This window comes from Danio rerio, chromosome 17, assembly GCF_052040795.2.
Source record: "Danio rerio strain M-AB ecotype USA chromosome 17, GRCz13ab, whole genome shotgun sequence".
NCBI lineage: Eukaryota > Metazoa > Chordata > Actinopteri > Cypriniformes > Danionidae > Danio > Danio rerio.
In genome coordinates this window covers 23,495,695-23,511,188 of record NC_141037.1, presented here as the reverse complement: position 1 = coordinate 23,511,188, position 15,494 = coordinate 23,495,695, and the positions used below count along the sequence as shown (strand labels likewise).

The following is a 15,494-nucleotide window of genomic DNA, read 5'->3' as shown; positions in this document are numbered from 1 at the left end:
GTGGGGGGATGGAATATACACCGGTAACAATTTCCTGTAGAATCTACAGTAACTTACTAGCAGAAGTTTGCCAGTAACTTACTGTAAATCAATTACAGCAAAAAAAAAAAAAAAAAAAAAACATATTTACATTTTAAGCACCATATCTTGTTGTATATATATTTATAAAATTGTATGCTTATCCTTAGTGTATATACAATAACTTTCATAATGCAACTTTAAAATACAGTAACATATTGCATATCTAACAGCAAAAAACTACAGTTCATATTACAGTTAAATACTGTTAAATGTGGTGTAGGGGGATAATAGTGTAGGGGGATTGAATATTATTGAATATTGAATATTGAATATTGTTAGCAAATTCCTGTATTGTGTACAGTAACTTACTGGTAGCAGTTTTCCAGTAACTTACTAAATCAATTACAGCAAAAATTCTGTACTTACATTTACAGCACCATTTATCTTGCTGTGTAGGTATTTACAGTATTGTAAATCTTTTCTGTTGTCATTTTCACAAGGCAATTTAAAAAAAAAACAGTAACATACTGCATAACAGTCCTACAGTAAATTATAGTTAATATCACAGTTAAATACAGTGTAATTTGCAAAATTTGTTAACAGTGTATGTTTTAAGGAGGAACAAGGAAGGAGCAAAAATAATGTCATGAAATGTAGTAATTCATAGAGTAGTGTCTGAATTGTTGTCACAAGGTAAAACCTGGAAGCACCTAAAATGATTTTTTTCAAATCTGTTGAAGATGATTGGAGAGTGTGTTACCAAGAAAATACTATTTCACTCTTCTCATTACAAATTTGAACATTTTATTATGTGTTACTTGCAATATCAAATAGATGATTGTCCATTTTGCCAATTTCTGAGAGAAAAATTGCTTCAAATTAATCCTACAACTTTTTCATGTGGGGTATAATAGCAATAAGATATTTTTTAGTTAATCAATTTGATTATGATTCATTAATGGGATAGTTCACCCAAAAAGGAAATTATTGTAATCATTTACTCGCCTTTTACATGTCACAAACATGCTTGAGTTTCTTTTTTTCTGTTGAACACAATATAAGTTATTTAAAAATGTTGAAAACAAGTAACCACTGTCTTCCATAATATTTTTTTCTCACTATGAAAGACAGAATTGTAACATTCTTCAAAGTATCTTATTTTTTGTTAAATTATTAATACATTTAATAAAGAATTAAAAAGAAAATTACATTTAACTCATCTTTAAAAATGCCTCAAAATGCGATTTGCCTCAACACGTGAGAAAAAAAACAGACAATTTCTTCAAGTGAACAAAGAACACGACTGTATTTTCAAGCTTCGCAGTTTAGCGAAAACAACGAAAGTCAGTGGAAAGTTCCCACCGTGACAGAAAACAAACACATGAATGTTTGCGCACTACAGGGTCACCTCCTCTCCGGTTTCATTTATCTGTGCACTGCTCGCTGTCATTTTAAATCTGTTGTTAGCGTAATGGTCTGCTCTCCTCCACTCTGTTCTTTGCTCCCTCATTTGCTCTCTCCAAGGGTCACCTCTCTCCCACCTGTCTGGCCTGTAACTGCACGTCTGCTTTCATCTTCCTCTCTCCGCACTGCTGCTTCTCCCTTTTCCTTCCATAATAGAGGTTGTCTGTCGAATGTTAATTGACCTAATTCATATCTACAGTACTTTAAATTGGTTTGATATGGTAGGAAAATAGAAATGCTCAATCAAGTTTGCTTGACGCATGTTAAATTACAGGACATGATAATCAATTCTATCCTCAAACCATATCGTTCAAGTCTGCTTCTTCCACTCCTTCCTCTGCCAACCACTTCTGGAGGTCAAGCTTTCCACTTAAAGCTCCAACCAATTAAAGTTACAGTACATCATCTGACCTCATAAATGTTTGATTTGACACTGGATCTTGTTCATTATTCATGTGCCTTCTGCAATTTTCTCAAACTCTTTTTTAATTATTCAGAAGTGTGTACTATTTTAGTGCATTGTTACAGTTGCAAATTTCACTTTTGTTTGACTGAGGCATTAAAGTCAGCTTGAAGACAAAAACGATACTATTCAACTTTTAGTAATAAAATGATTTCTTTTCATAAATTCCAAAGAAATTGTTTTTTTTTTATCATTAAACATTTATATTTGCAACCACTTTTTGGTCTTGGCTTTTTGGCCCTTTCACCTGTTTCTTTTAGGCCATGTCCCAGATAACTTGAAGTGCACGACAGTCTTGCATGACTCCGAATGTTTCAGAGAACACTGTAAAAAATGCTGGGTTCCACATAATTGATTTGTGTTGGGATAACATGAAGGAATTAAGTTAGCTTATTAGATTGTATACATTTAAGTGGATTGAACATAAAACAATTGAGTTGTCCCCCACAAGAAAATCAGCTTAATTTATATACATTTAAGTATTCTGAACAAACAACAAATGTAATTTTTTGAGTGATGTACTAAGGTTGGCCTGATAACGATATTATATTGAATTGCAATAAAATTTATGACAAAAACAATGATAAGTTTTGGACTTTTTGCCTGTTGATCTAAGAACCAATCACACAGCAGAAATGGCCAACAATGGGAATCTAAAAGGTGTAAAGTAACAAATTACAAATACTCCAATTACTGTAATCAAGTAGGTTTTTCTCAGGAATTATAATTCACCAAGTATTTTTAAAAATGTGTACTCTTACTTTCACTTGAGTACATTTTTAGTGCAGTATCGGTATTTTTACTCCACTATTTTCCTTCAACCTGCTGTCACTACTTTGATGTTCTTGTCTATGGTGATTGACTAAGTACAAAAATCAGTTCTGCGATTCCTGCCCAATCAAATCGCATATAGAAAGTTAATCACATTATACTAAACAACCTTAAGACATGCATGCTTCATAAATGCACACTCTCAGAAAAAAAGGTACACGGTGGTACAAATAATGTTCCTTAAAGAACAGTTTTGTAGCTTTGTAAAAGTTGTACCTAATATAGTACTGAAAATACCTCTTATGGTACTGTTCTGTACCTTTTATAATACAAATGTAATGAAGGCACACAATTGTTCTCATTAAAAAGGTACTACTTCTTCTTTATTACTATATCTATGAAAATAAATATGACTGGAAAGGCTAAGTGATTTTATGAATAATTTCCATATTAAAACATGAATCATTTTTTAAAAGTATGTTTAAAAAACTCCTAAACATCAATTATTAAGTTCTATAATACAAAACAACTGGTAAAACAAAACTATGGGTTTTGTAATCTAAACATTTAAGGCATTTTTAATTAACATTTTGAAGCATTTTCTGGGGAAATAATATATTATTGATATGCGCACCTTTTAGCATTTGCTTTCCACAACGCACGTGAGCTGGCAAAAGTCATACACATGTAAGGTGCTCATGCAGACATTTTACTATTGTAAAAGTAATCAAACATTGAGCAAATCTCATTACAATACTTTTGCATAATTCTATTTCTATTTTAAAATTAAGTAATTTAAATGAACTTTTAATTGATTACAAAGGTATTGTGTGAAAATTGGATAAACAAAATGTTTTATATTGTACATGGGAGATTGTAGTTATTTAACATTTTTGTGAAAAGTGTTGTAAAATGTGTAGTGAGTCAACGGATCGTTCCAGAACCGAACAAGCCACAGACCATGTTATCCTTAAAAGATTGGTTGGTGCCTACGAGTCTGAGATTGATTTCATTTTCAAAGCAATCCACAGGCACCCAGCAAAAGGCAAATCCACAGGATACCTAGCCAGTCAACATCACAGTTGCGTGTTAATTAACTTTACACCCTAAAACAATAAGAGGCTCTACAATCAAAAACCCACCAAACCGGTTTTTGAGAAGTACCTTTTGGTTCGCGTGCCCTTTGGCGTCTGCAAGGAATACACATTCTCAGGCAGACACAGAAGCGATCAGAAACGCTTCCAGAGTTTAATGGACATTTAAGTAAAACAGTTTATTTGAGTAATGTACGTTTGCTTTATGTTTCTGTAGGTTTTTGTGTGTACATGTTCCATGTGTTTAACAAAACTGTTATGGATAGTTATTGAGTAATAGCCCTCAGTGACAAATGAAATCTACAGAATGTTTGTGAAATACTTCATGTTTGGTATCGATTGAAAGCTAGGAACATTTCAAATGCATTGGTTTATATAAAGAAACCATACTATGAAAAGTGTCGATGCTATAAGACTTTATTTTAACCACTATGCTATCAAAGCAGCACCCACACCAGGTGTCAACCCGGCCTCCTAGAGGGCAGAATTGGGGTGTGACTCCACCCCGCACCTTCTCTGATTGGACAAGTATTGTGTAGACCCAGCCTCTACCAAAGCCTATAAAACTTTGAACAAAGGAATTTCATCGTCGTCTTTTGCCGGTCATCTTTGCCAGTCGTCACCGCCGACGCTGCCCGGACGTCGCTCTTCTCGTGCTGTGGCCGTTACATCGCCTCGCCGGAAGCCTCGTTACATCACGGAGCAGACCGCGACCTTCACTTGCTGCCGGCTCGACCCCCGATCTGCTTGTGCAACCGCTTCAACAACAAGCCATCGGGTCAACACATCCAAACTCTGAAACTCATCCTAACTACAGGAACCCAGGAAGGACTTCGAACGCCGCCTTGTCCAACATCCGTATCCCTAGCAACCGACTAAGGAAACCCCTCTTCACCGACAAGGGAATTCCATCACGTCACTGAAGTTGCTACGCTGACCAATCAGCTTCGCCGGGATTTCCCTTTTGGACCAGTCGAGGAAACCAAATTACATCAGAACGCAAGTAGCACAAACAAGGTTTCTATCCATTGCTGACTCTGGTGTGAATTATGTTTAAGTAGTAAAGAATAGCGAAATTCTCTGCTTTTATGGTTTCTCTCAGGTTGCAATGCTAAGAACTTAGCAAAGGCTAGAAGTTAAATCCACTCAGTCAAAACTCTCCTCAAACTGCTTGTGCGTGTGTGTATGTATGTGCGTTTGTTTGTTTTACGTAAATTAGTACTTTGTGTTATAGAGTAGCAATAAACTTTTGTTTCGTTTTAAGATCCGTGTTGGTGTGTTGTGTGCTTTATAAGTTAATGCCTCAGCTTCAGATACTGCTACCTTGCTCATTAAATAATTAGATACTGTTTTTATATTGTTATTGTTGGCCACGTAATAATATAATACAGAATTGCTTTACACTAAACGTTCTATTTGCTGGACAAATACTAAAGTTAAGTGTAAGCTTTAAATAATTCTATGTGAATCATGTTCGAATCTTTGATTCGAATCCCCAAAGTTTAAACATGATTTAAACCAAAGAGCTGATTCTTACATAGTGGTGGAGAATAATTCGGGCACGCAGATCTAACTTTTAAAGCACAAAACCCAGAAATCACATTGTTAATCTTTTCTATTTTTGTCCGGAAAGAATAGATTAGAAAGAACAGAAGTTTTGCTACTGCACAATTTCATTGTGGTACCATTTGTTTTATTGCTTGACTGCATTTAGTGTTGTTAAGAAAGTAAAACTTCATTTACATTGTCCGCCGAGACAAACTGTAAGCCGCTCTAAAGCGCATGTAGAGAAAGACAAAGCGTATTCCTTTGTGCTTATCTCATAACGTTATAAGGCCTTCACAGTATGATTTCGTACGCAGCGATTCCCGGATGGAAACTCAGCTGTGTTTTCTCCTGGTAACCGATTTAGCATAGCTAACTAAATTCTTGTTGCCCTGTAATTTGCTAAGACTTAGTAAATTATTTAAAACGCGGAGCTCAGAGAGAGCTGCCTAGCGTAGTTTATAGGAGTAGTTTTGAAATTGATCAATTGAAATTGTGGTTTGAATCCACGGATGTGTTTGCAGTCTAAACAGACTTAACACAGAGTGCTGAGATCCCCCATATCTCTGTCACGATTTGTATTAATCTCAGAAATCCTGTTGATTAATTTTATCTCACTTTCATGAGTTGAGATCGTTCAGTACTGTTAAGATATAAAATCTAACTAGTGCTTTTTGCTTGAACAGTGTGAGATGCGCCGTCATCTCAAATTATACTGTGAAATTTGCTATTATTCCACTTTGTGGTCGTTGCCATAGCAGCAACCCTGGTCCGGAAGTACAGAGAGACTTGCCGGAATTACATTCAAGCGCGCGTGTGCAGTCCGCCAGCGCCAGCTTGAATTGTAAACAAAGAGCATAGCGTGAAGCTAAGCTAAACTAACGCTAACGCGTTTGCATTGAAGTCTATGCATTTCCAGTAGCAGCGAAGGCTAATAGATAGCACGTAGCATTTAGTGGTCTTAAATGCATTGCATGGCTGATGCTTGAAATAACTCTTGCATCTCAGTTGTTTCTCTTTACTCACCTTGGAAAAGTTGAAAAACGCAAAGTTAATCAAAGTGTGCACGATCTAACTGCTGAGTTTAATCACTATTATTTTATTTTATTTTTGTTTTTCCTGCTGTACTTGGCCTGTTGAATTTAATCAGTTTGAACTCACATAAGCTGTTGGTTTTATTAGTGATGAATTATAGTTTTGTTTTCATTACTATAAATTAATGCTCTCTGACCTGTACAAGTATAAATACTTTTTCCATTCATCAACATCTAGGAACACCCATTTCCTATAATTGTTGATTTATACGGATAAGACTCACTGATTAAATAAATTATAATTGTTTAATTTAATGATAAACTGCATTAAATGTTACTCTAACCAACTTCATTGTTTTGAAATTTTAATTTCATTAATGGTTCATTTATGCATGGCTTTATCATTTTAGCAATAATCAATAATTTAATTTAGTCATAAGTGTTCTTATCAATCTTAATGATAACTTATAAAAGTTATTACCACGTTAAAGATTTAAAGTTAAGTTCAATTCAAAATTGAATTTAGTCTATTAAATTTAGTTTATTTTAAGCCTGCTTACAGACAGTGCTCCCCCTGCTGCTTCATTGATGCAATTGGACAGTGCAGCCCAGTGAGCTGTAATGTTACCAACCTAAGTCATCATTGAGCCTAGTCTTAGAGCAGTAGCCCTCCAATTAGTCAACTTCAAAAGGAAAATTCAGATTTTTCTAATACATAGGCTAAGTGGTTACTATATAACACAATAAAACCAACACTTTTTGAGTATCAACTCAACAGTGCCATTGTTTTGACATCCTTAATTACACCTAATGCTAAGAGAAAACTAACTCCTTTGTTATCTCTTTCAACTAACTATCTTCTTTTTACTGGACTATTAATGCTGGTTTAAGGATTGTGCTTGTGAGAGTCAAAAAGCAGAGAATTTTAGAAACATTTAATAGATGTTTGGGACACTTGAACACTTTTAATTGTTAAAATTGTCTGATCTCACCCCTCCTTTCTCACTCATCAGGTCACCAAGAAGATAGGCGTCGTTAGATCCAATTCTAAACACGCATCCAGAAACAATTTATTTGGTGTACGGAGTCAATCCTATTCAGAAGCCAATACTGTTATTGTTGTCCTACTTTCTGTCACTTCAGAAGAAAGTTAATAGCAACTTCAGTCCTGGTATTTAGAAATCTTACTTTTATATTTAACAAAAGCTAAAGGAACCCTCTCTCTAGGAAAGTGGAAACTACAGATTTTCACCCTACTCCTTGATCTCCTTTTCACTTTTGTTTTTCTTTGTTCTCTCACTGTGTCTGTGCTACTGACTCTTTCCACAGAGACTACCAGTTAGACACGCGTACCCACCAGAGGGCCACAGTTCCAGAGAACCACACTTCACTCAACATTAGAACACACTTAACATTGCACATTAACATTTCTCCTTGTCTGTTTGCGTTGTTCTACCTTGTTTCTTTCTCCTCTCTATCTCTCTTCAAGGTCTGTGTCAGTTAAAATCCTAAGTCCTCCCCCCGCCGCAAAACATGGCTCACTCCAAAGATCCTGTTGGCCACTGGAAGGACCTGGAAACATGGCTGAGCGTTGTAACAGGCAGTGTCCTCCCTAAAGCTGCCGAAACACTGCAGCCCCTGACGCAAAACCAATTGGATGAGAACATAGACAGCATCATGAAGCAAGACCCAAGTCAAAGCTTCAACCACAAGGAGCTGGCCAAAATCACTGGTACTTTGAGTCACACACTCATAGCCACCCTCAAGTTGAGTGACAGACACGCCTCCCAACTCCAACACAAGCTGACACGCCTGCAAGCCCGCACCGAGCAGCTAGAGCTAGAGGCTCAGGAACGTCTTCAACAACCAAATGAGGTGGATGAAGGTACCACAGAGGAGATCGACAAACTACAAGAAGCCCTAACAGCCGTCACAGAAGAAAGAGAACAAGCCAGAGCAGACCACGCTGACGTCGCTAACAAGCTAGATTATGCTGAACAGCTACTGAAGGAAGCAAAGGTGGACTTAAGAGACAAGAAGGCCAGAATCAAAGCCCTTGAAACTCACCTGAGCGAAGCAAGACATGAGATCGACAGACTAATGCAGGAAGTGGATGACATCAAAGAGGAGTCCGCCAGTGAACTCAGGCATGCCTATGCACTGCGCTATGAACCTCCAAAGACAAGATGTGCACCAGCCTCGCCCCTGCCAAGCAGGACAGGATCCCCTGTTCCTGAGCTCTCACCTATTGAAAGAGGTGAGAAACCATGCCGAAGATCTTCGCCAACACCTTCTGAAGAGCCTTACCTTACCCCACAGCGACGAGAGCCTGTGATAGCCAGTCACAGATCGTCATACAGTCTGGACCTTAAAGACCTTGACAAGCTGGCCAGAAACATTGGCAAGTTTACTCCAAGTGTGTCAGGTGGTTTGGAGGTCCACGCTTATTTGCAAGACATTGATTTCCACCTGGAAATAAGACCCAATGTCTCTGAAAAAGAAAGACTGTATTTGCTTCGAGCCACATCCAGCCCTGAGGTGCGCAGCTTCCTGGACCGACAGCCGGCTCGGGTAAAGAACGATTACCGCTTACTCCAAGAAGCCCTCATCAGAGAGTTTGCAAACCCTGAATCAGATCAAGGACTGTTAAGTGCTCTGGAGACAAAACAAGCTCGCAATGAGTCTCCACATGCTTACTACAACCGACTCAGGCAAGCCTTTTTCGGAACTCACAACGAACCGAATATGGAAGAAGACCTGAACTTTAAGATTCTCTTCCTGAGAAACCTCCATCCTGCAGTAAGCCAACATCTCGGAGTACTCGCATGCCCACGAACAATGAGCATCCAGCAATTGCGAGATTTGACACAGAAAGCCCACAACAAACAAAAGATGGTGTTAGAGAAAAACACTAAAACTGCAACAGTTTTTGACTTTAACACCCATCCAGAACTGGCACTAGAGGGTGCCCAACGCTCAAACAGCGTGAGACCACTATCCCCAGCGTGGAATGCGTCTCCGTCCAATAGACAACGGAACTCCTATGCTGACACGAGATTCAAACAGAGGAACCGTCACTGGGATGGACCGCGTGGACAACGACGCTCACCTGAACACCACCAGGAAAGAAACCAATGGGGGTCAAACAAAAGCTGGTCACCATCTAAGGGAAGACATCAAAACCCTGGATCATCAAGTCCAAGGAGTCAACGAAGGTACTCCAAAAACTTCCACCCTGACAACGCTCAGACTCAATCCCAGCAAGAGGAAAATGCCCCACCGGGATTTAACCCTCAAGAACTGGTGAAATTGATGATGAAAGAGTTTCTCAAATGCATAGAGGAGGACAGGAAACGGGAAAAGGAAAAAGCAGATTCAGCCTGACTAGTCGCCGAGCGGAGAAGCAACAACCGCCTGAACCAACAAACACTTGCAGGTGAAAGCCCTCAGGCTCCCAAAAGTGCCGTTCGGGCCGTCTGCCACTTCTCCGACAAACCTCAGTTCAGTCCTGAAACCCTTCCTGACCCATGCCAAACTCCGCTACCTCCGTTACTGGATGAACATTTGACTGCTCCATCATCATTGAACAACAAATGGGGGAGGACCACAACTTGACACAGATCCACTGTTCTACCCTCTACATACTAACATAACCTTTGACATTCTAGGGAACACCTAGTTAAACACAACACTAATACTTTCTCCTCTACAGCACTGCTAGAACAACCTCTAGTAAGAGAGGAGCCACTCCACATATGCAACACTGTTATTGCTGGTTTTTAACCTACCTTGTTTTTTTTGCATCCCTGTGCCTCTTGATTTCCTTCTTTCTCTCTCTCTCCCTAACTGATTTGCAGTTCCAGGCCCCTCTACAGGGAACTCCTGCAAATTCATGCATAGGGCCTAAAAGTAGGATTGACTCCTTCTCCCAAATTAGTGTCAATTGCTGCAGAATTATTGCTTATTTAAGTTGAAGCTAGCGCCACTCCATACTTGCAATGAAGTAAACTAGCTAAATAACTAAATTTGAATTATTTCAGGCAATGTTACACTACACCTTGTGTTCTTAACCCGAACAATTTAAGCTAAAACCTGCACCAGAACTCAGTCTATGGAATGGAAATGTGGTTTGTGTCTTGTGTGTCTGTTCTCTCTCTACCTATGCCTCTTGTTCCAGTGTCTGCCGATGTTCATGCCAGGAACATCACCATCCAAATGGGGGATGTAGTGAGTCAACGGATCGTTCCAGAACCGAACAAGCCACAGACCATGTTATCCTTAAAAGATTGGTTGGTGCCTACGAGTCTGAGATTGATTTCATTTTCAAAGCAATCCACAGGCACCCAGCAAAAGGCAAATCCACAGGATACCTAGCCAGTCAACATCACAGTTGCGTGTTAATTAACTTTACACCCTAAAACAATAAGAGGCTCTACAATCAAAAACCCACCAAACCGGTTTTTGAGAAGTACCTTTTGGTTCGCGTGCCCTTTGGCGTCTGCAAGGAATACACATTCTCAGGCAGACACAGAAGCGATCAGAAACGCTTCCAGAGTTTAATGGACATTTAAGTAAAACAGTTTATTTGAGTAATGTACGTTTGCTTTATGTTTCTGTAGGTTTTTGTGTGTACATGTTCCATGTGTTTAACAAAACTGTTATGGATAGTTATTGAGTAATAGCCCTCAGTGACAAATGAAATCTACAGAATGTTTGTGAAATACTTCATGTTTGGTATCGATTGAAAGCTAGGAACATTTCAAATGCATTGGTTTATATAAAGAAACCATACTATGAAAAGTGTCGATGTTATAAGACTTTATTTTAACCACTATGCTATCAAAGCAGCACCCACACCAGGTGTCAACCCGGCCTCCTAGAGGGCAGAATTGGGGTGTGACTCCACCCCGCACCTTCTCTGATTGGACAAGTATTGTGTAGACCCAGCCTCTACCAAAGCCTATAAAACTTTGAACAAAGGAATTTCATCGTCGTCTTTTGCCGGTCATCTTTGCCAGTCGTCACCGCCGACGCTGCCCGGACGTCGCTCTTCTCGTGCTGTGGCCGTTACATCGCCTCGCCGGAAGCCTCGTTACATCACGGAGCAGACCGCGACCTTCACTTGCTGCCGGCTCGACCCCCGATCTGCTTGTGCAACCGCTTCAACAACAAGCCATCGGGTCAACACATCCAAACTCTGAAACTCATCCTAACTACAGGAACCCAGGAAGGACTTCGAACGCCGCCTTGTCCAACATCCGTATCCCTAGCAACCGACTAAGGAAACCCCTCTTCACCGACAAGGGAATTCCATCACGTCACTGAAGTTGCTACGCTGACCAATCAGCTTCGCCGGGATTTCCCTTTTGGACCAGTCGAGGAAACCAAATTACATCAGAACGCAAGTAGCACAAACAAGGTTTCTATCCATTGCTGACTCTGGTGTGAATTATGTTTAAGTAGTAAAGAATAGCGAAATTCTCTGCTTTTATGGTTTCTCTCAGGTTGCAATGCTAAGAACTTAGCAAAGGCTAGAAGTTAAATCCACTCAGTCAAAACTCTCCTCAAACTGCTTGTGCGTGTGTGTATGTATGTGCGTTTGTTTGTTTTACGTAAATTAGTACTTTGTGTTATAGAGTAGCAATAAACTTTTGTTTCGTTTTAAGATCCGTGTTGGTGTGTTGTGTGCTTTATAAGTTAATGCCTCAGCTTCAGATACTGCTACCTTGCTCATTAAATAATTAGATACTGTTTTTATATTGTTATTGTTGGCCACGTAATAATATAATACAGAATTGCTTTACACTAAACGTTCTATTTGCTGGACAAATACTAAAGTTAAGTGTAAGCTTTAAATAATTCTATGTGAATCATGTTCGAATCTTTGATTCGAATCCCCAAAGTTTAAACATGATTTAAACCAAAGAGCTGATTCTTACAAATGTTTAGCTAAAAATAGATCTTTTGATTTATGTTTAGGTTTTTTTTATTCTTTATTGTAAATGGAAAAGGTGCATTTACTCAAAAATAAACTTTTTTAAAAACATTGTTTAAAAATTGTATTTGGTGTTTTGTATTTACTGAAAATAACTTGATGCATTTTGGATATAGCAAAATGCCTTTAAATAGTTCTTGAAGGAACACATTTGACACTGTTAAGGTACAGAGTGAAGGTACAATATTGTATCTGCAGGTTTTAAAAACCAAAGGTAGATTTTGATTTCCCATGGTACAAATCATGTCCTTACAGGTACAAATGTCAACAAATTTGTTTCTTTGTCTTATGGTTCAATTTTGTTTCATAAAAAGGATCTGCCCCAGTGACAAGGGTTTGTACCTTCTTTGATAAAACATTGAACCATTTTTTCTGAGAGTGCAGCAAATCGCTTGGAAGCATTAAAAGTGTCCAAAAAGATGGCCAAAATCTTTACACGCAATGAGAGACTGTTTAGATTGCATGTCAGTGATGAGAAGATGAAGAATGTTTAATGTTAATGTTTGAAGAATGTTATTTATGATGACTTAAATAGCCAAGTAGTCTTAATGCCACAATTACTGACATTGAATTCAAATGAGCAGTCTTTTATTAGAGTTAGAGTTTCCTTAAACAATAGATAAAGACACTACAGAATGTTACGTTTACACACACATCCACAAATTGCATGTAAACGCATGAGCCTTTCACAGAGTAAAACTCATTACTCACTGCTCTCAAGTACTTTTAAAAGGGCTGCTTTTTACTCATACTTTAAATAGTATTTACAACAGACACTTTTACTCCACTTTCACTACATTTTAGGCTAAGTAATGGTACATACACTTGAGTATGATTTTTCGGTACTCTTTTCACTACAGTATGTACTAAATTTCTGATACCGAAAATTCATCCTAATATGTTATGCCATTTAATGGACCCTTTTTAATGGATTTTTGTGGCTTCAGTCATTGTTGGGATACTCTCTTACTCTCTCTTATTTAGATTGCATTTTTGCTATATCACCCACACCTGGATCCAGAAAACATCTGCTTTACATTATTCAAACATTATGATGTAAAAAAAACAAGTATCGACCCCAGCGTTGACCTATTGAACTAAATAGTAAAAGCCGGTAGCTTACTGTACACATTATTAAATAAAAAGGTTTTCTTTTGCATGAATGGTTCCATGTACAACCTTTAACATTTATTTAAACCTTTTAATGTACAGAAGGTCACTTTTAATGGAAAAAAAAGATTCTTTAGATATATGAAAGCATTATTCTTTAAAGAACACTACACTATAATAAATGCACATTGTTGTCCAAACACAAACTAAAATATTTTCAGGGTTCAAGCGTTTTAGTAGCACAAGGTTATCTATCAGTTAGGAAGTCTGTAAGTAGTTTAATCACCAATGACATATATGATTGGAGTGTTTGAGTTTATAGATTGAGTTAACAAATAAACAGTTTAAGCGACAGCAATGGTTTTTTTGTCAAAGCATTTAGAATAAGCATGGCTATTATATGATATGTATATCAAGTGTATTTGTGAAAAGTTGTGTAAATTAATTTCTGCAATAATTTCTGCTATATTTGGTCATTTAGCTCTATTGGGTGGCTCAGTGGTTAGCACTGTCGCCTCACAGCAAAAAGAGTACCAGCTAGATCAGTTGGACCAGTTTGCATGTTCTCCCTGTGTTCGGGTGGGTTTCCTTCAGGTGCTCCGGTGTCCCCCACAGTCCAAAGACGTGCTATACGTAGATTAATTAAATAAACTAAATTGACCATAGTGTATGAATGTGTGTGAATGTGACTGTGAGAGTGTAACATAAAACAATTAAGTTGTCCCAAAAATAAAAAATAAAAATAAAATTGTGTTAAATAAGTAGTTTGAACATTAAATTATTTTTTTAGATGTTTATTTTTTTTAACTGATAGACAAACTACTGTTAATGTTTTTACAACACCTGTTTTCTGTGGTAGGCTACACTGAAGACTATTTCTGTTTCTAGAATATTGAGTTTGTTGTGGTTGTTTTCCTTTGCGGATATGGAAATAAGTCAGTCTATTATCTATTGAGTACAGGAGAACAAATATCTCTTTAGTCCATCTTTCTCTCTCTCATATTTGCGAGCAATTACAGCTGCTACATATATTGATTTTCTCAAAACAAATTTCTCTGCTTGAATTTTCTCTGAAATGCACTTTGTGGAAAGTACCATTTGTATTGCACAGAATGGAATACAATATTGAATACATGCGTGCTCTCAATATTTGTGCATGCTTGTGTCTGTGTGTAAGAGATTGAAAAGCTGCAAAGGCCAAAAAACAGCGAGAATGAAAATGTCGGTTTTTATTTACGCTGAGACGCCCAGACTCTTTCAAGGATGTTCTTTTCCATGGCAGCCTTGTAGAATTTATGCTGATGAGAGCAGCTCTGCAAAAGGCCCATCAATATCGAGCTAGAACACATTCTCAAGCACCACGATCCTTCAGCCCAGAAATATCTCCTCTGGTCTGAAGGCCAACCTGGAGATACACAGTAATATTTCGTTTACAACTGACAGGAAGAAGCCACAAGTGACCATGAATGCATGCAGCTGAGGAAATGCATTAACCAATTAAAGAGACACTCCTGTAATTTCCAATTCAGCTTAACAAAACAAATATATATTAAGAGTAAACATAAAAAATGTTTGTCTTAAAATCTGAGGGTGGCTTTCTTCTGAAAGTTGGAAGTAGTTGTAAAAGCTTGAAAGTTGTATTTTGATTGAATTAAACAGAAAGAAAGACGATAGATAGATAGATAGATAGATAGATAGATAGATAGATAGATAGATAGATAGATAGATAGATAGATAGATAGATAGATAGATAGATAGATAGATAGATAGATAAAACAGTTGAATTAGTTTAGTTGAATTAGTTTGCATGTTAGAGCAAGATTTAGCACGTAGCTAACATTGCATTTTGCTACATACTGTAGATTTATAGTATATATTAACATGTTAATAGCATGTTCTACAGTTGATTTAACACATCGATAGCACATTTCTAGCATGATTGATCACTTTTAAACACATTTTACAATGTTGCCAGTATGTTTTTACCATGATTTAAC

At 37.7% G+C, this 15,494-nt stretch overlaps 1 protein-coding gene across 5 annotated transcripts; it reads left to right on the top strand.

Moving 5' to 3' along the window:
• Positions 1–4,401: 4,401 nt before the first annotated feature.
• LOC103908810 (uncharacterized) lies at positions 4,402–12,057 on the top strand. 5 transcript variants are annotated; one of them, XM_087290378.1, is made up of 3 exons: positions 4,402–4,830; positions 7,406–7,563; positions 7,882–12,057. In XM_087290378.1, the coding sequence occupies exon 3, from the start codon at positions 7,926–7,928 to the stop codon at positions 9,774–9,776; it is 1,851 nt and encodes a 616-aa protein (XP_087146504.1). In that variant the 5' UTR covers positions 4,402–4,830; positions 7,406–7,563; positions 7,882–7,925; the 3' UTR covers positions 9,777–12,057. The 5 variants fall into 5 exon arrangements, with proteins under 5 accessions (XP_087146504.1, XP_087146505.1, XP_087146503.1 ...); XM_087290379.1 differs by lacking the exon at positions 7,406–7,563; XM_087290377.1 differs by having other exon boundaries at positions 7,406–12,057.
• The last annotated feature ends 3,437 nt before the right edge of the window (positions 12,058–15,494 follow it).